The 19,983-nt window shown below is 41.4% G+C and overlaps 1 protein-coding gene and 1 long non-coding RNA gene across 2 annotated transcripts; one reads left to right on the top strand and one right to left on the bottom strand.

Annotated features, from left to right (window-relative positions):
- The first annotated feature begins 3,113 nt into the window (after window positions 1–3,113).
- On the top strand, window positions 3,114–3,764 carry LOC143135116 (uncharacterized). Its single transcript, XR_012988805.1, has 2 exons — window positions 3,114–3,212; window positions 3,521–3,764. It is a non-coding gene; the product is annotated as an uncharacterized LOC143135116 (long non-coding RNA).
- Window positions 3,765–12,531: 8,767 nt separating this feature from the next.
- On the bottom strand, window positions 12,532–14,737 carry LOC143133401 (G-protein coupled receptor 35-like). The gene is made up of 2 exons (XM_076293166.1): window positions 14,729–14,737; window positions 12,532–13,458 (listed from the first exon to the last, which is right to left on the bottom strand). Exons 1-2 carry the CDS (start codon window positions 14,735–14,737, stop codon window positions 12,532–12,534), a joined length of 936 nt encoding a protein of 311 aa, XP_076149281.1.
- Between the last annotated feature and the right edge of the window lie 5,246 nt (window positions 14,738–19,983).

Here is a 19,983-nt window from a genome sequence, read left to right as displayed (position 1 = left end):
ACAGTCCTGCCTTGTAGCTCCTCTCATCATCCTCTACCAGCAACCCTTTACTCAACACCACCATCTACAGGCCGATGGGTGTACAGTCACCAAATGTACACATAAATGAATTTATTTTATACTCCCCATGGATGAAATTACACGAAACTTGGCATAGCCCCAGAGGATGTCAGGTTAATCATACATATGAAATTTGGTGAAGTTCAGAACATCTCAACTGAAGATAGGGGCGATTAAAGCAGTATTTTCATCAATATCACATGATTATGGGCCAGGATGATGTAGGCCCTTGAGACCAACATACCATAAAAATTAGTTATTTAGGAAAAATGTTCGGTGTTTCGGTGTCCAACAATTCAGGAAGTAGATGACGGAATGGAAAAAAAAACCTTGACAATCCCTATATGACCGCTATGCTAGCGCCGGTCATAATGATTAGGAAAATCCACACAGCAGACCAAATGATACATACTATACATTTAAGACTGTAAAGAAAAAATAACCAATGCAACTCCTTCCTGAGTTTGATGGTGCCCATAGGCTCCCTACTTCTGTATAAGCCGAGTCGGTTGGGTGGTCATAACAGGGTGACCGTGATTTGTTCAAGTAAGAGTTGTTCCTGGACCAACATTCTAAAGACGGTCCTCGACCAACAACTCTTTAACCAATCACAGCCTTGTGATGTCATCAATGTGAGTCTTCTGCATCTCCCATTGCCATTTTGAAATTTCCCTCCAGAAACAACCAGTGGATCACCAACTTGTATCTCAATAAAGGTAGGTCCTTGCATATTTGTGTGTAAAATAGTTGTAAAATAAAGTAATTCCGAGTGGAATCTGAATATATGCACCTTAGATTTTTTTTTTTTTTTCGTTTTAGTTGACTTGGTTCCATGTTTGTCTAATGTTAGCTGCCAGGCTAGGGACCATACATTTACTGTAATACATTAGCTTCCTAATAGATAATTCAGTGGCTATGCATCTTTTAAATAACTTATTTCGAAGGGATACAGTAGTTGAAGTAGCTTTGAAGCTCATTTAGCAATCTTGGTGCCGCTGTTATAATGTTAGAGGCTAGGCTAGGGAACATAAATTTATGCTACCAAATTAGCTTGCTAATAGGTAGGTGCAGCATGCAACTATGTGAAGTGCCAAGCCGGTGTTATGTTAGTTCACTTGCTAAGGAGCACACTTTTGGACTACTAATGTAGCTTGGTAATAGGCTAAAGCAGTAGCTTTTGTGTGTACATGGTCCTGGAGCGACGTTGCCATGTTGGTCTTGGACCGTCTTTACAATGTTGGTCCAGGACCCACATTGTCATGTTTGTCCAGGACCGTCATTACAATGTTGGTCCAGGACCGGCTTTACAATATTGGTCCAGGACCCACATTGTCATGTTTGTCCAGGACCGTCTTTACAATGTTGGTCCAGGACCCACATTGTCGTGTTTGTCCAGGACTGTCATTACAATGTTGGTCCAGGACCGTCTTTACAATGTTGGTCCAGGATCCACATTGTCATGTTTGTCCAGGACCGTCATTACAATGTTGGTCCAGGACCCACATTGTCATGTTTGTCCAGGACCGTCATTACAATGTTGGTCCAGGACCGACTTTATAGCTTGCTAATAGGCAATACAAATCTGTCAGTTGTCGTTTTTCTTTTTTGCTACATTTCTGAGAAACTTGCCATGTTTAAACCTTTATACAATATTTTTGCCTGCTTTGTTTATTCCAGGCCCATTATAGGGAAGTTTGTCCCTGTACATCACAGGGAAGTTGGTCAAGGTCCATCATAAGGAAGTTGGTCCAGGTCCATCACAGTGAAGCTGGTCCAGGCCCATCACAGAGAAGTTGCTTCATGTCCATCACAGGGAAGTTGGTCCAGGTCCATCATAAGGAAGTTGACCCAGGTCCATCACAGGGAAGTTGGTCCAGGTCCATCGCAGGGATGTTGGTCCAGGCTCATCATAAAAAATTTGGTCCAGGTCCATCACAGGGAAGCTGGCCCAGGTCCATCATAAGAAATACCAGTCTGCACACACTCTGGACCCAAATGGATGGTCAAGCGATACATCACTGTTTCAATTTCATTTTCTCCTCATTAATCTGTTTATACTATAATTAAAGGGGGTGGGACAGCAGTTTAAGAAAGATGTTTAGTAGGGGATTGACTTTTACCATGTTAACAGTACACTACGGGTGACCCGTATTCGGGAAAATACAGTGCCCCCCACCTCCCCCCAACAACCCCCATGCATTTTTTTGCACCTTATCATGAACTACCATAGTCATGCTATATACCATTTTAAAGCTGAGAAACTCAAGAATCGATATATGTAAAGCTTTCCATGAATTAACATATATTTCGTGTGTAAAATATAAGTTTATCCCGATATATAACATATCAGAATACCCCCCTCCACCACCCCCCAAAGTTGCTGCGTTCATACTTTGTCACTTGTCTGTATGGCCGTACCAATAAGTTAGCCCAGCATGCTTGGTCTTGAAATTTTCGTAAGAATCCATAGATGTAAAATATCTACATTGTTTTATTGCCAATATATTGAGTAGTTGTACACGCCAGTACAAACAAAACAGATACATACGAAAAGAAGCGAAGTAAAATCTTAGTTTTCGCGGAAATCCAGATATTTCGGTTCTACTTCCATTATTGTCGCTGGATTCACGGTACTCCGCGTGTTCACGAGGCTCTTCTGATTCCATCGATACCCATTACATGTCTGTAGGACCAATGAGAGTCGAGATAGATGCCATCAAAGCCAATGAGTCACGTAAGCGATGAATCTGACAACCAGTCTTTGAATGGCCATAGCGCTGTGTCTGAGTGAGCCAATGAGATGGGACCTAGATGTCCGTGTAGCCAATGAGCAGAGCTTTCTTTAGACATGTGACACATCGTCACATTCTACTTCCCTGTCGGCTAAACTCAAGGCGCATAGCCCATGCGTAACCAGATTCCGAAGCAGTGGTTTGGAAGTTTGTTACTAAACAAGCAAGAGACATGTTTTTGAAGGTTTTTGTTCGTAAAACATGCCAAAGAGACAAAAAAAGACGAAACATGTCGAAGAACCCGAGGACATTGAAGATCGATCTGGAGGACATCGATGAAGGAGAAGAAAGCAATTTCTCGGAATGCGACTCCGAGGAGGAGCAGAACTTTTTAGCTGGGAAGGACCCTGATTTTGAGCTGTGAGTAGACTACTTATATCCATATACAGTTACAGATACAGTTTAGTTTGTTTTTGTAATGTTTAGTGCATAGTTTTTCATTTAGCTTTGTTTCATAGTGTGAACAGTGTTCTGGTACCTGGGGGGGAGGGGAGTTAGGTGAGAATGCAGTGTGTGTTTGTGTGTGTGTGTGTGTGTGTGTAAAAGAGAGAGCAGGGGGAGGTGTGACCTGAGTACACACATTTATATCATTTGTATAAGTTGTTGGGAAGGGTTTTCATATACTTTAGTGGGTCTGAGCCTAACTTCCACCTGTACAATTGTTTCAGTGACAGTGATGAAGACTGGGCCCCGCCAAGCAAAACAACAAGAGCTGAGGATCCTGTGTCTGAGGAAGAGGAGTCGGTGGCCGAGACTATTTCAGTTGTTCATAACACGTTCCATTTTGTTGACCGTGGTTGCCAACATAAATACATTTCTATTGCATTGAATGTGAATCATTTGATGTTTCGTTTGCCAGGGTATTGTTATTTTTTACCTTTGTTTCATTTTATAATACAAATGTTCACTGCATTACCTTGTTTGTCCTTTTTTCATGGAAATCTCAAAGGCGTAGGAGCAAAAGTAAGAGTTTCAGGTCAGATAATGCTTCTCTGGACTCATGGCACAGCCACTGCAAAGCACTCATGGTACAAGCAACATGACACAGAGAGTGTAACCTTTCATTTGACACCAAGATCATGGTTCTACATAAAGGGGTTCTTGTATAGGAAGAGTTTTAGTTTTGGGTAACCAAAGGTCCTTTTGGAGTCTCCAAATGGACACTTAGCAAAACGCATGTGTATGCCCACACAAATATGGGTCCCACACAATCATACTTCATCCTATAAGGATCTACTTTGACATACAGATTCACAAGACCTGGTAGTGGGCCTCAGTGGTGTTTTCAAGAGAAAATAAGTGACCAAGAGGGCAGAATGTGGTCATTTCTAGAGATGTACATAACCGCCTATAAAAAAAACTATCATTCTACCCTTTGCCACTCTCTGATAGTTCATCACACAGTCAATCTATTGGTACCAAAAAATTCTACAAGGCCTTAGCTTTCCAAAGAGGTCAGGCACTTGATTGTAAGTCAAAGTATGTGGCAACAGGGCCATTTTAAGTAGGCGGTGTGCAATTTCGAGGAAAAACTCAAAATAGGGGTGTAAATGCTATGGGTTAAGCTATGGAGACTGACTGAGTTTGGGGCGTTAAGGGCACTTATTTGGAAAAATATATTAAAAATATATTTTAAGTGTCAAAATTGTTTTTTTTTCTGTCAATTTTGAATATGTACATATATTTCAAAATATATTGTGAAAATATTTGTCAAATATTTTTTTGTGTATGGGGAACATTATATTAATGTGAACACTTACTGTTACAGCTATAAAAATGGCAGAATCATTGTGAGGTGGGCTACACGCTTCACAATGACAGCAAAGAGTTGTCATCGTTATGTGCTTTGTCCATCAGACAACGCAGCTTTCTGCGGCAAGACACGCATGCTGCTTGACTTGGTTCCACTTCCTATATACCACATAACGATAATACTGGAAATTTAAATGAAGGATCAATATTCGGTTTTCCTTTATTTAATTTTAAAATATTCGGGCCTCGGTCGGATATATTTTATAATATTTTATAACATATCATTAATGGCACTTCCAAAAGTTTTTATTAAATAGATTGGTGCTGGGTAATAAGTCTTAGTGAATGTCTGATAACAACTCTTTGCTGTCATTGTGAAGCGTGTAGCCCACCTCAAACATGGGACTGCCATGTGGCTCAAATAATGTACAGTATGCAAGATCAGCCATTGTTTCCAAACAGGAAATGTGACTCAACTGTACAATAGGTCAAAGATTACTCAAAAAGAAAAAGTTAAAGGCTATATTGGGTAAAGTTATACTGATGTCCCTGACTCTATAGCGATGTTAACTGTTCTTTTGTGACACATTATGTTACAATGTTACAATACATTGTGAATGCTATTCTACAGTATGTTGCCACTGTCTTTCCACAATCTACCCCAAACTCTTTTGCAACCAATAAACATGATTCTCTGAGATTGTAAAATAATTATATATGGCTTGGTGACACCTATACAGGTAAATTCAGAGATTCTTAGAAAAGTGTATGGCTCCATTCTCTAACAACTTGTAAAGGGACTTTGTGCACAATCCCAGATACAGGACAAAAACAAGCAAAAGTGTTTAGGAAAAAGTCCACACACTCCTTGGTATTTTCTTTTCTTGATTTTATTTTCTCATAGTTTGGCAAGACGTTATGACCTTGATTGTTCTTCCTCAGATTCACTGCAAACACAGGCATTGCACATGGTCTAAATCACCTGGCCTATAGGGGGGAGCCAGCTCAGTGACTCATTAACCCTTACAGGTATGGCAGGCAAGCTTGTGGCGTGACTAATGCCAAACAAATGCATAAGAACATTATAAGAAACATTAGTAGAACTTTATATAAGACCAAAACAGATCTCTAGTGTATACAAATGCAGATTTGAAAAAATATACAGTTCAATCATTCATTAGACTTTCTGTTCACAGTCCATAGTACAAGTTCATATTACAGAAAAGGTCTGATTACAAAATCTTCATTAAGCCCTCTTGGGGCTAAAGTTCCCTGGTGGTAGATCTAAAAAGCCTCTCTTTTTAAAAGCTGACTGTCTATGTCCCCTCCTCTTCGGTGGTTTTTGACTTGTTCTATCCCTATGAACCTCCAAATGTGTTTAAATGAACCGCCAGGGGACTCATCATGATTGTTTCTGATGTTGCTTCTGTGTTCACATTCTTGTCTTCAGAGCCCTGCGTGTTTTTCCTACATATGCTTTCTCACAGGGACATTTGATCAAATATACCTAATTAGTAGAGCTGCATGTGATTTTTCTTTTAACCCATAGTTCTTTTCCTGTTATAGGGTGATTAAAGGAGTGACATTTGTGTGTGAAATTGTCCTGTGCTCAGTGCCCACATGGATAATTTCCATCTGGAAATATTGCGGTGTTGGTGCAGGTGGGCAGTCTGTTTTCATAGTCTCTGATGTTGTCGGCCAGAAAATTAAAAATATAATATAAAATATAATATATACAAAAAATATATATTGACAAAATATATATTGACAAATATGACAAAAAAAATATATTTTTGACACTTAAAATATAATTCAATATATTTTTCCAAATAAGTACTCTTACCGACCCACACTCCATCAGTCTCCATAGCTTAACATGGCAAAAGTCAATCCCCTACTAATCTTATCTTTCTTAAACTGCTGTTCCATGTCCCACCCCCTTAAATTATAGTGTAAACAGATTAATGAGGAGAAAATTAAATTGAAACAGTGATGTATCGCTTGTGTAGCAGACGTTGCTGCCATTGCACAAGGCTATTGACCATTCATTTGGGTCCAGACCAGAGCAGAGTGTGTGCAGACTGCAGAGTGCTATTTCTTATGATGGACCTGGGCCAGCTTCCCTGTGATGGACCTGGACCAACTTTCTTATGATGAGCCTGGACCAACATCCCTGCGATTGACCTGGACCAGCTTCACTGTGATGGACCTGGGTCAACTTCCTTATGATGGACCTGAACCAGCTTCACTGTGATGGACCTGGACAAACTCCCCTATGATGGACCTGGAATAAACAAAGCAGAAAAAATAGCTTTAATGTTTAAGGTTTAAACATGGCAAGTTTCTCAGAAATGTAGGAAGAAAAAAAATCAGTCTAACGACAACTGACAGATCTGTATTGCCTAATAGCAAGCTATTTTTTTGTATTTTACCTAGCCTAGCAGCTAACATTAGCACTAATTACCATGGCAACAAGATTGCTAAATGAGCTTCAAAGCTATATCAACTATTGGGTCTCTTCTTGGTAATAGGCTAGGGGCTGTATTTTGGGCTCCAGCGCATTGCGTAAAGCTCGTTATTCACCAGCGCAAAGCTTAATTCGGTATTTTGCACGTTTATTTTTTAAACATTGCGACCAGGGGTGTGGCAATTAACAACCTAGGGAGGGGCCTGGCGCGTTGTCTAAAAATCGCTATCATACACCACCTAAACCTGGTCAGAAGTCAATGGCGAGTTGTTCATATGCTATTTTAAGAGCGCATGTCAACAGTCATTGGCAGGTGCACGCACCATCCTTCTATCATTCATGAACGCACACCAGTGCACGTCCATGCAAAGCATTACAAATTGCATGATTACAATGGGAAACATAATTAGAATAAAGATATTACGAAATACTGTACATCTAATGATGAGTAGTTATTCACCATCATTTGCAAATTGGTAATGACGGTTAAAAGTGATTAGGGGAGAGGCGAGAGACACGTATGGAGCACAGCTGAAGACGCACTGTCACGAGATATAAGCAACTCCTCTGCAGGATAAATGTTGTTTTATTCAGTCATTTGAGCAACATTAGGGTAAGTATTGCTTTTTCCAGCCTATGTTTTCGGTGGTAACCCATTGTCAGTCAATAGTGAAAGTAACTGCATATAACTGTCTTGTAGTTGACTGACTCCTTGGTGAAGTTAGTTTCACTTTGCCAATGAGTTCAAATAATAGAGTGCAAATGCGTGAAAGCTATGCTAGGTTTTAGTAAAGCCTGAGCACAGATGTCATTCTCATTGGTTTAAAATGATGTTACTCCCCAAACACACCCATATGACTGATTAAAAAACCTAGGAACACCTTGTTGCGCCATGCGCTCCACTTTTGATAACGAAACCCCTCCCAATGTGAACTGGACATCCTACTAAATTTGAATAGACTTTTGACGAGTGACGATGCACATTAGAATGTCATGATAGTGCCCTAAAGCAGTCACTTTTGTTTGTTGTACATCTTCCAGGAGTGACCACCATTTTGGTCCAGGACCGTCTTTACAATGTTGGTCCAGGATCAACAGGGCGATGTTGGTCCAGGATTAACATTGTAAAAACGGTGCTGGACCAACATTCTAAAGACGGTCCCTTACCAACATTGTAAATACGGTCCTGGACCAACATTGTAAAGACAACATTGTAAAGTCGGTCCTGGACCAACATTGTAATGACAGTCCTGGACAAACATGACAATGTCGGTCCTGGACAAACATGACAATGTGGGTCCTGGACCAACATTGTAATGACGGTCCTGGACAAACATGACAATGTGGGTCCTGGACCAACATTGTAAACACGGTCCTGGACCGACATTGTAATGACAGTCCTAGACAAACACGACAATGTGGGTCCTGGACCAACATTGTAAAGATGGTCCAAGACCAACATGGCAATGTTGCTCCAGGACCATTTACACACAAAAGCTACTGCTTTAGCCTATTACCAAGCTACATTAGTAGTCCAAAAGTGTGCTCCTTAGCAAGTGAACTAACATAACACCGGCTTGGCACTTCACATAGTTGCATGCTGCACCTACCTATTAGCAAGCTAATTTGGTAGCATAAATTTATGTTCCCTACTAGCCTAGCCTCTAACATAATAACAGCGGTACCAAGATTGCTAAATGAGCTTCAAAGCTACTTCAACTACTGTATCCCTTCGAAATAAGTTATTTAAAAGATGCATAGCCACTGAATTACCTATTAGGAAGCTAATGTATTACAGTAAATGTATGGTCCCTAGCCTGGCAGCTAACATTAGACAAACATGGAACCAAGTCAACTAAAACGAAAATAAAAAAAATCTAAGGTGCATATATTCAGATTCCACTCTGAATTACTTTATTTTACAACTATTTTACACATAAATATGCAAGGACCTACCTTTATTGAGATACAAGTTGGTGATCCACTGGTTGTTTCTGGAGGGAAATTTCAAAATGGCAATGGGAGAAGCAGAAGACTCACATTGATGACATCACAAGGCTGTGATTGGTTAAAGAGTTGTTGGTCCAGGACCGTCTTTAGAATGTTGGTCCAGGAACAACTCTTACTTGAACAAATCACGGTCACCGTCATAACAGGCCGTCACTGTACAGGTTACACTGCACATTTACCTTAGACTCAAACATGGCCCTGCATTGACAGACTCAAACATGGTCCTCCATTAACAGACTCAGATCTCAGATCCATATGTGTTGGGAAGTAACAGAATACATGTAACTGTATTTAAATACAGCAACTGTAACAGTTACAAATTAAATGGTTGGTATTCAGAATACAGTTACACTGATACATTTCAGGGATTGCATTTTAAATCATTAAGCCTAATATAGGCTTAAAAGAAAACCTCTCAGGGAATGTAAAATGTAAAATTAGATTTGTTGTAGTGCAGTAGGGCCTATATCCAGCCCATGTTTTGGGCCAGTATAGGTTCTCGTTTCTTATAGTATAGAGTCTTTATTGTCCTATAAGGATATTCTTTTTCACACATATCATTATTATATTCCATGCAGGATATCCACAGCCTCATACATATAACATATAACATAACACACCCCATGACATATAACATATAATACACCCCCATACCCCCCTCCCCCCAGTTTCCCTCCCTCCTCAACACCAAACAAGCAAAAAAGGTGGACAGTACAGACAACATAAAACACAAAAGAATAGGGGGGATGGATGATTGTCACAGGAGTTTGTTAAGTGCAGTGATTGCTGAGGGTACAAAACTTTTCTTAAAGTGCGTTTTTTTCTAGTCCAGGGCTCTGTATCTGCGGCCAGATGGGAGTAGGGTGAAGAACCTGTATTATCTTGGATGCTAAGTGTGAGATTTTAACGAGTTTGTTCTTGCTGGTGACATTTAGTATGGTGAAGAAACAGGGGGAGCAATAGAGTAGAAGGAGTTGGATTATGCTCTGGTTGGTCAGGCTAGCTTTGTACAGTATTATTCCCACAATATCTTGGCATGAGAGTAACATTCATCACAAAAAATATGTACATATCACTATTAATAAGCTGTTTTTCCAATGATTTCATACTGTCTGTGGAATGTGGTTCTTGCTGTTTTCACCTGAATGTGTCATTGCACTGTACACTGTGGATCCTGCAACCAGCCTATGGCGCAATACAAATGGATTAGCAGCAAAGAGTATAGAAGTTACTTCTATACTTTTTGTTAGCAGCTAACTGAGAGGCCTTTTGTTGAATGAGGCTCATTTAACCTTCCATTGTTATGGGTCATTCCACGTCAATTCAACCAGGGCCCACGCACTTAGGTCTCAAATGTTACCCAGGAGACACAATGTAAAATTACTTTTATGTAAGATCAATACTTTCCAAGATACAGCCAGTTTTACAGGGGGAGGGAGGTGGCGATTTTGTTCGCCCTCTTTTTTCTGTCAAAGTTCACAAGCCCATAGTGCAAGAACTTAACCATGTAGGAGGCTCATATTTTGCATGCTGGTACATAAATAGGAATAGTATGTAGCAAAATCGTCATGTTTGGTCTGGATGATCCTGCATGGTTATAGTTGTCCCTCAAAGTTGATAAAAATTTTATTGGAGTTTTTGACTGGGCTCTGTTTAGGCCTTCAGAAGACATATTTGTACTCAACATGGCTCTTGATTTATTTTCCTCACTGAGATAAGTAGAAACACTCTCACAAAAAGCAATGAACAGAAAATAAATTCCTTCACTGTCTGAACAGCAGACCTCACAAGTCTGAAAAATCATTTTGGTTCATTTTCATAGCACCCAAAACACCTTGTGGGAATATACAAAGATTTTTTTTATATTCTTTTCTTTATTCTCCATGATCCCTTCTTTTTAAAAACACCAATTTGACTTGTCTTATGCAAATCTTTCTTTTTTATTTTCCACCTTGATCATTGGCAAAATGCACCATTGAGATCAATTTGTTTTATGTAGTTACAGTGCCACCTGTGGTTCTATAGAGCAGTGGTTCTCAACCTTTTTTCAGTGATGTACCCCCTGTGAAATATTTTTTCAGCTAAATACCCCCTAACCAGCGCACAAGAATTACCTCTACGCTTCAACCATGACTCCATCATTTCAGTTTTGACAGGTGATGGCGGGTGGCATTAACCTAGAAATCTAGACGCACCCTAGCGGCGGCAAATTAATTTGCTCAGCTTGTACGTCTAGTAATTTCTATTGGCTTAACACCGTGGATGACGGCCAATCACAGCGCTCTATTTCGTTAGAGAGTCTTAAGGCGGGCTTAACAGGATAACGACATCCTGCGACGGTGAACAACAAGTAAGGTGGCTATGGCAAACGAAGAGCGGTTGTTTGTTGTCGTTGGCGTCAACTTTGGAGGAGTTGGACTTGTGCTTTTCTTTGAAAGTAGATCAACACAATGCACTTAAGTCATTCCTTTCGAAGAAGGATGTATTTGCCGTTTTGCCGACCGGATACGGATATGGTCGTAGCGCTGGCCTATTGCATGCCTAGGCAGTTTGAAAGACAATTCTCTGCCCGCCCCTTGGATTACGCGAGGTGAATGATTCGATGCCAGACTATACATGTCAATGATATAGGATGGCCCGCCAGGCTAGGGTGGCATGTGAGAGGTTGGTCGAACCATCCTGGTATGGGGGGACTCTGGGTTTTTAGGATAATGAAATTGAAATAATTGTTTTGAAAATATTTTTGCATGGATTCTACTTTTTAAATGTATATTTTAAAATGTCACGTACCCCCTGGAGTGCCTTCAAGAACCCCCAGGAGTATGCGTACAACCATTTAAGAACCACTGGCATAGAGTAACCTGTGGAGTAACAAAATCAACACCCCCCTCCCCGTGTAAAACTGGCTGTATCTTGGAAAGTATTAATCTTACATAAAAGTAATTTTACAGTGTGTTTCCTAGGTAACATAGGTACACCTAATTTTTTCAGAATTTTTTGAGACCTAGGTACGTGGGCCCTGGTTGAATTGACATGGAATGACCCTCATGATAATTCACCACCTAGAACTCCTGAAGATCACTCTGTAAGTTGGTTCTAAACTACCGCATACCAGAATGAGAAATAACACCTTAACATTAACACATACATTTATGCATTTCCACATCTCATAGGTATTCATATGGATTTGTCAGAATAGCAAACAAATGCATACAAAACATTTACATTCATACATGTAAAGTCAATATATATAGGAGGGCTAACAGAAAACCAACAACCAGAGTGGGTCCAGTCTTACAAGTTAGTCATATCTAGAAAGAAAGCTTGAATCAGCTTGAATTGGGCCAGGACTGGGTGTGTAAAAGTGAAACGATCAAGCTTTGAAACACATCATGTCATTCATTGTAATGGTAGAAGACACTTGCTAGTAGTTTAATAGGTGAAGTTCATTTACAAGTCAGATGATTTTGTTCTGCCTCTAGGTGATGCTGAATCACTTTGAGACTCATCTTTTAAAAATTGCCTCAACAAGAAGTAATATCCAAACGAATCAAGGCAGCAGTTTGTGGTGGCAATCCATTCAGCCACCTCACGGAACTTATGAATCACGCTTTCCAGTGAGGACCAACTTTCGATGTTGACCTTGTGGTACTCTACCAAACATATAGCCACATGGAAAGGTGTGTAGCAAACAACAAACACAATCAAATTGGCTTTTATAAGTCGAAGAAATGTTTTCTTTTGCACAGAGGTCTCCTCACCACTCTGATGCTCTCCTGATGTCCGCAGAATGCAAGAGGTCTGGATGGAACAGAAAGTCATTGTCACTAGTGGGAGGAGATAGCCCAATATCTCCAATAACAGGAGATATATAAGAGAATCCCTCTCCTCATCAAGACGGCTGTAACAATTGCTAAATTTTTCTGGAACGTTGTTAGGGCCAAACGCGATGCATGTAGACACCACCAGCGTTACCCAGATGAGAGTGCAAACTAGCACAGCAATCCGTTTCTTGGTGCTCCGCTCTCGGGCCCAGAAGGGGAACCTGATGCTGAGGTAGCGGTGCACACTGATGCAGGTGACGGTGAAGATGCTGGCGTACATGTTGATGTAATGGATGGAGAACATGGCTGAGCAGAAGTCCGAGGGCTCCAGAGGGTGGTAGGCATCAAACACGCGTACAGGCAGGAAGAGCACCAGGGCGAGGTCGGCCAGGGCCAAGTTCAGCGTGTAGATCTGCGTGTCCACCCACTGACGGCGCTTCAGGAGGAGGACGGTCACTGCCGAGACGTTGAGCAGCAGGCCCAGCAGGAACACTGGGATGTAGACCACCCGCTGGAAGTACTGGGGCTCATCTGCCCAGCTGTCATTACATGTCTACACACCAGCCAGGACCCAGAGCCAAGAGAGAAAGGGCAGAAAGAGTTGGTGTGAGAGAGTTAGTTAATGGTAGAGCCAACCGTTATTGGTTGTTGCAGATGTTGTAATGCTTGCTTATATCAGGTTTATATCATGTATTCATAGACACAGAGATTCTTAGGAGAAGCATACCGGACTGTCCCTGGCTTTGTCAGACTCTTTGGATTCCTGTTGAGTTTAGAACAATTGACTTCCACTCATGTTGCTGACTGCGCCTTAAAAGGAACAGCCTGTCTTGTGGTGTGCGTGCTAACAGTAATAATAAACTGTAAGGGTAACTGTAAGAGTTTAACACCACTATTGGTTCCTCATTTTTATTATCTGTAGAGAGATGGGTGTGAGTCTTCTTCTTGTGCAGTCATTAGACAGATTTAGCACTGCACTAGAGATCAGGTGCCAGAGGATCACTGAAGTCTTTCTTGAAGCTTCTAAAGGAAGATTCTAAAGTCATAGTCGACTGGCAGTGGCAACTGAAATGAATATTATTTCAACTTCACCCAGTCATCTTGCTGCTTTGACTTATTATACTCAAACTTGAAACTACAGATTGACATAAACTAACTCAGTAAACACAACACACTGACCTGAATGGGTAATTCCTATAACACCAGTGACCAAGGAGTGATGTTATCAAGATGACCTTTGGTGTGAGCAGAATAACCAATGACTGAAGGCCACTGTGAGAGCCTCCTCTTCAGTGCTTACCACATGACCACAAGCCTATGATGAAGTGGAGAAATTACACAGTCGAACAGCCATTGCGGTACAAGCTCTTAAATTAGTCAGTTCATTTACGCACCAATACCATATGATGTTGCTGCATCATTTGGAAAGTTGATTGGCTCCATAGCCAAGGGCACATAAGGCAGGGGAATATTAGGGTGATTTCAGGATAAGGTCGGCCTGGGCCAAGTACTGACAGGTGACCCTCATGACATAATGACCAAGATTAGTATTAATGGGGTAGCCGATATTGTATTCTTTCACAAAGCCTGAACCTTTAACCAACACCCAGGTTCTCCGCCACCAGCCCCCCTGCTCCATCGAAAGAGTGGAAGAGGGTAAATACCTTTGCTCAATCACTGACGATGAGCTGATATTTAAAAACAACACCGACCGGAAATGTCAGCAACATCTGTACTTCCTCCATAAGCTACAACAACTGCAAGTCAAGAAATCAATTTTACAAGCTTTTCACAACTGCTTTGAACATTCAATCCACGCTCACCTTTGACATCCTGGCATGGTTTGGATCCCTGAGTGAGTTGAACAAATGCCCTTTCAACAGAATAATTAGGATGAGTGCTAAGATCATTGGACAACCCCAGATCACCCTTGCAGCCATATTTGAGAAACAAGCCATCAGGAAATGCAGGCTCATGGCATCCGACTCCACTCGCAACCTCAATGGCCAATTATGAACTATTAGCCAGTCCCTACCCTTAAAATCTAAATGAGCCATGGTCACCTTTGTGCCTCCATTAGATTGCTAACACCTACTGTCAATAGATGCAAAATGAGATGAGTTTGGTCTTTAAAAATACTCTTTCTTTACACTTACAAAGGTAAAAATACTTCAGTTTGTCTGCTGAAACCCTCTTCAAAGTGATATAGATAGGTACAGGAAATTATTTTTTGAGCTTACACTCTTTACGTTTTTAAGACATCTCTGTGTCCAGATAGGGACAACACATTTGTTTTAAGAGTGTACGGTAGTATAAGCAAGTACCGGTAAGTAAGTATAGAAGTATAATAGGGCAGCCGTGGCCTACTGGTTAGCGCTTCGGACTTGTAACCGGAGGGTTGCCGATTTAAATTAATCAATAAATATCAATAAATTACTATGGTGTTGGCTAGGACTCTGGTGTACTCTCATTTACAATTCAATTTTGTGTGGTTTAACTATTACGGACGGGCCATCTCTAGGCTTTCCCCCGAAATCGCACTGTTCTTATACTCTAGAAGCCACTGTTCTCACCCAATTTGGCCCACCATCAAATGCTTGACCTCTTTGGAAACCTGAGACACAGTAGTTTCAGTAGAGACCAACTGTGTGATGTACTGACACAGGGCTACAGAGGCTAGAATATAGTTTTCCCTTCCTGCCAGATTGCAAGCATCTCTGAACTGACCACAATTCAGCCCTCTAGGTCAATTGAACACAACTGAGCCCTAGCACCAGGTCTTGAACAAAAATTGAACAACTTGAAGCTACATCTATCATGTGTGAACATGCTTAACAAAATATGGTAACAAAACATGGGAACTAAACGTGCATTATGAATATAATCAGTGGGAGCCCTGTGCTTGTTTCCCTGCAACAAGAAGGTTCCATCTGGGGGGTGATGGAAGACAGTGACACCCTCAGTGTGTTTGAAATGTCCAGTCGATTGCGCAATTTGGTCTTAGTTGCAGTCATTGCCGAAAACCTGGCCTCGCATAGATACGTGGTGGGAAATGGTAGCAACGTTTTCAGCGCTTTTACGGCTATCTCGGGATATTCTGCTTTGGTTTTCATCCAAAAACCCGCCAGAGAGGTTTCCTCATAGCCTACACACTCTTAAGACCACGGCCATTTGCTATTTCGATCAACTGCTCTTCCTCCTGCGCTGACAAGTTAGGACTATTCGGGATATTGACAAATGGGTTGCGGACCCACTCATTGGTTCCCCCCTTTGGAGGATGTGAAGTAACGCTCAAACTCATTTGAAAGCGCAACAAGGTGATCGTGCACCAGCTGCGAGAGAAAGGGCCCTGCCTCAGTCTCTCCCAAAACCCCCACTACTGTTTGGAACATATCAAATACACCCCGATCCACTCGACGTACCCACAAATCAAGCTTGGCTTTAAATGCAGCGACTTTATCTGCCAGTTTAAAGACAGTCGTCATTTTCCCCTGCAGTGACAGGTTGAGGTCATTAAGCAACCCGAATATGTCACACAGGTAAGCGAGTTTTGACACCCAGCCCTCATCACTAAAATATGCAGCTAACGGTGACTGTTTTCCTGTAAGAAATCTCTGCAGCGGCTTTCGCAACTCAAACACTCTGGTCAGTGACCTGCAACCAACCAACTTGGATAGCGTACCACGGTGACCCATTCACCCTCTCTAACAACTGTGCCTCAATATCCTCTGACATATCATCAATTTGCCTATGGACAGTGCTTGCAGAAAGCGGTACCTGAGCTATTTTCATAGCTGCAGCCTCCCCAAGGAGTTCATTGCACATGCCTTTACCAGCAGGCAGAATTAACTGTTCCCCAATAGTAAAGGGCTTCTTAGATTTAGCAATCCGACTAGCCACTATGAGGCTTTTAGCGCAGCCACGTTCACCGATGTGGTTGCTTTACGCACTAGTTTTTTGTCCTTCTTGCTCGCGTTTCTTACGCTCAAAGAACTCAAGGGGTTTGTCTTTAAGTGTAGGATGCTTGGACTCTAGATGTCGAATTAGCTTTGATGGTTTCATTGCTTCGTTTGACAACTTATCGCCAAATACCACACATAAAGGACTTGGTGCATGCGAGTCACCGGTCTCTGCGAAACCATATTTTAAATATGACTCGTCATATTTCGTATTGAATGACCCCTTCTTTTTCTTTGAGGTATCTGGCTCAGTCAGTGCCATCGTCAGTGGGTATTATTGCGAATGTGACATTATTGCGAATTAAATTGAGTTTATTTAGTTTGCATGCATTTTTTTTAAAACTCTTGTCGTAGGCTACGTCCCGGTTAGGCCCGGTGGTTGGGGACCGCTGCTTTAGACCATTATTTACCAAGGTATGCTCATGCGTTTTGTAAAATGCCCTATGGAAACTCCCCATAGGACTTTTGGTTACCCAAAATGCATACTGACAATAAAAGCCTTACTGTGTGTGTGTGTGTTTGTGAGAGAGAGTGTGTTTAAGACAGTCCTGCCTTGTAGCTCCTCTCATCATCCTCTACCAGCAACCCTTTACTCAACACCACCATCTACAGGCCGATGGGTGTACAGTCACCAAATGTACACATAAATTCATTTAGTTTATACCCCCCATGGATGAAATTCCACGAAACTTGGCATACCCCCAGAGGATGTCAGGTTAATCATACACATGAAATTTGGTGCAGTTCAGAACAAGCATGCAACTTGCATTTTTCAGTGTCCCCCCGGGTATCGTTGACCAAAAAATCAGGAAGTAGATGACTGAAAACTTTGACAATCTCTATGTGACCGCTACGCTGACTATGCTAGCGGCGGTCATAATCATTATGAAAATCCACACTGCAGACCAAATGACTACATTTGACATCATTTGTACTGAAAATGTTTCTATTAGAATAAAATGATACATACTATACATTTAAGACCATAAATAAAAAATAACACACTTGGACACATGCATGCCATTGACCCTATATATTAAGATACAGTACAGTATGGTGTGCACAGGTGGCTGAGAAGATGCATTACAGTGCATCTTGCGGTGCAGTCCAGAGTGCCTTCAATGGTCATAGCTTAAAGCATTCCTCAGTCCCTGTGCTGAATCATTCTGTACATGGCAGACTGGACCAATGCAAGAGCTCCTTCCTGAGTTTGATGGTGCCCACAGGCTCCCTACTTCTGTATAAGCCGAGTCGGTTGGGTGGTCATAACAGGCCGTCACTGTACAGTTTACACTGCACATTTACCTAGACTCAAACATGGCCTGCATTAACAGACTCAAACATGGCTCTGCATTGACAGACTCAAACATGGCCCTGCATTGACAGACTCAAACATGGTCCTGCATTAACAGACTGCATCTTAGATCCAAATGTGTTGGGAAGTAACAGAATACATGTAATTGTATTTAAATACAGTTACGATTTAAATGGTTGGTATTCAGAATACAGTTACACTGATACATTTCAGGGATTGCATTTTAAATCATTATAACATGCAGGCCAAGGCTCTTCCCTATTCAAATTCAAGTACCCGTATTTTCCGGACTATAATTCGCTCCTGAGTATAAGTTGCATTAGTCAAAAAATGCATCATGAACAGGAAAAAAACATATATAAGTCGCACCGGACTATAAGTCACATTTATTTAGAAATGTATTTCACAAAATCCAAAACCAAAAACAGAGACTATGTAACTGGATTATTGAGGCCAAAAAGATTAATGTTAATGAAGACGAAGGAGTGAAGGCAGCCAAGAGGAGGGCAGGAAGGTCATTGCAAAGCAAAAGATTCACTGAAAGAAAATACCATGTGGTACACCAAAATGTATCTAAAATGTGGAGAATACAATGCAATCAGGCTGGCAGCAGATTAAATGCTCACGATAGAGAAAAAGACGGTTTTAAAAGGACGTGACCGAAGCTGAGGCAAGGCAATAGGCATATAGGCCGACGGTAATTGTAAAGCAATTTACAAAAGATTCACTGAACAAAAATGCTTATATGGTACATGAAAATTTAGCTAAAAATGTGAAGAATGCAATGCAATCAAGCATTTTGGACGATGTGGAGAGACAAGCCGGCAGCAGATTAAATGCTCGAGAGAGAAAAATATGCGGTTTTAAAAGGACGTGCAGACCGAAGCTGCAGCAAGCAGGTGATATTTAGAAATTTATTTCACAAAATCCAAGACTAAGAACAGACAGACTATGTAACTGAACACATTGAGGCCAAAAATATTGAGAATTCTATCTTCTTGAAGACGAAGAAGTGAATAGTGGCAAGAGGCAAGCCGAAGGCTGCTGACAAGTGCCCGACGCTATTGTAAAGCAATTTACAAAAGATTCACTGAACAAAAATGCTGATGTGGTACATGAAATTTTAGCAAAAAAAAGCTAAAAAAGATGCGCATTTAAAACCAGGGCCTAAATTTCAGCGCGGGATTGCGCATAAATTATTACTAAGTATTGAGCATACTAATAAAAGTCCCGCAACACTAGCCATCATAATGCGAGAGATTCCCACACATTTTACAGCGCTGTCTGACGTTAATCTAATAATGGAGCGGCCTGAAAGCGGACCAACTCTGACATCAATTGAACCCAATGCAGACACACACACGCGCGCCTCTCTCTCTTTGCTCTCTCTCTCTCTCAGCAGGATTTGTCACCGCTAAAGTCAAATTATTATAGCCTATACCCATGGGCGGATTATGAACTTTCGAGCCCCTGGGCCCAGATGTATTAAGGGTCCCCCACTTATTGTCGTATATGTGGGAGAGGGGGTTTGGGGGTCCTCCCCCAGAAAATGTTTAATTTGTTTGATGTGATTTCCTGTATTCTGGTGCATTTTGGAGATGGCCAATACTAAATTCAATCAGATTCATAGCCTACATCCTGATTTGTTGATATTGAGGCAATGATTCCATGCAAAGGCTTGGGCTTCAGGGCCCCCTGACCCCTTGGGCCCCTGGGCCCAGTAGGCCCGTTCAGTAATCCATCCCTGCCTATACCTACGTGCTTCTACATCAACCGCTATCGACAAGAAAGGAAAACAAACGTT

The sequence above is a fragment of the Alosa pseudoharengus genome, unplaced genomic scaffold (assembly GCF_046254945.1).
Source record: "Alosa pseudoharengus isolate Yale_2024_CS ecotype anadromous, Long Island Sound unplaced genomic scaffold, YU_APseudo_1.1 YU_APseudo_1.1_scf_2, whole genome shotgun sequence".
Lineage (NCBI taxonomy): Eukaryota > Metazoa > Chordata > Actinopteri > Clupeiformes > Clupeidae > Alosa > Alosa pseudoharengus.
The sequence above is the reverse complement of the archived record's forward strand: the minus strand, read 5'-3'. Positions and strand labels throughout refer to the sequence as shown.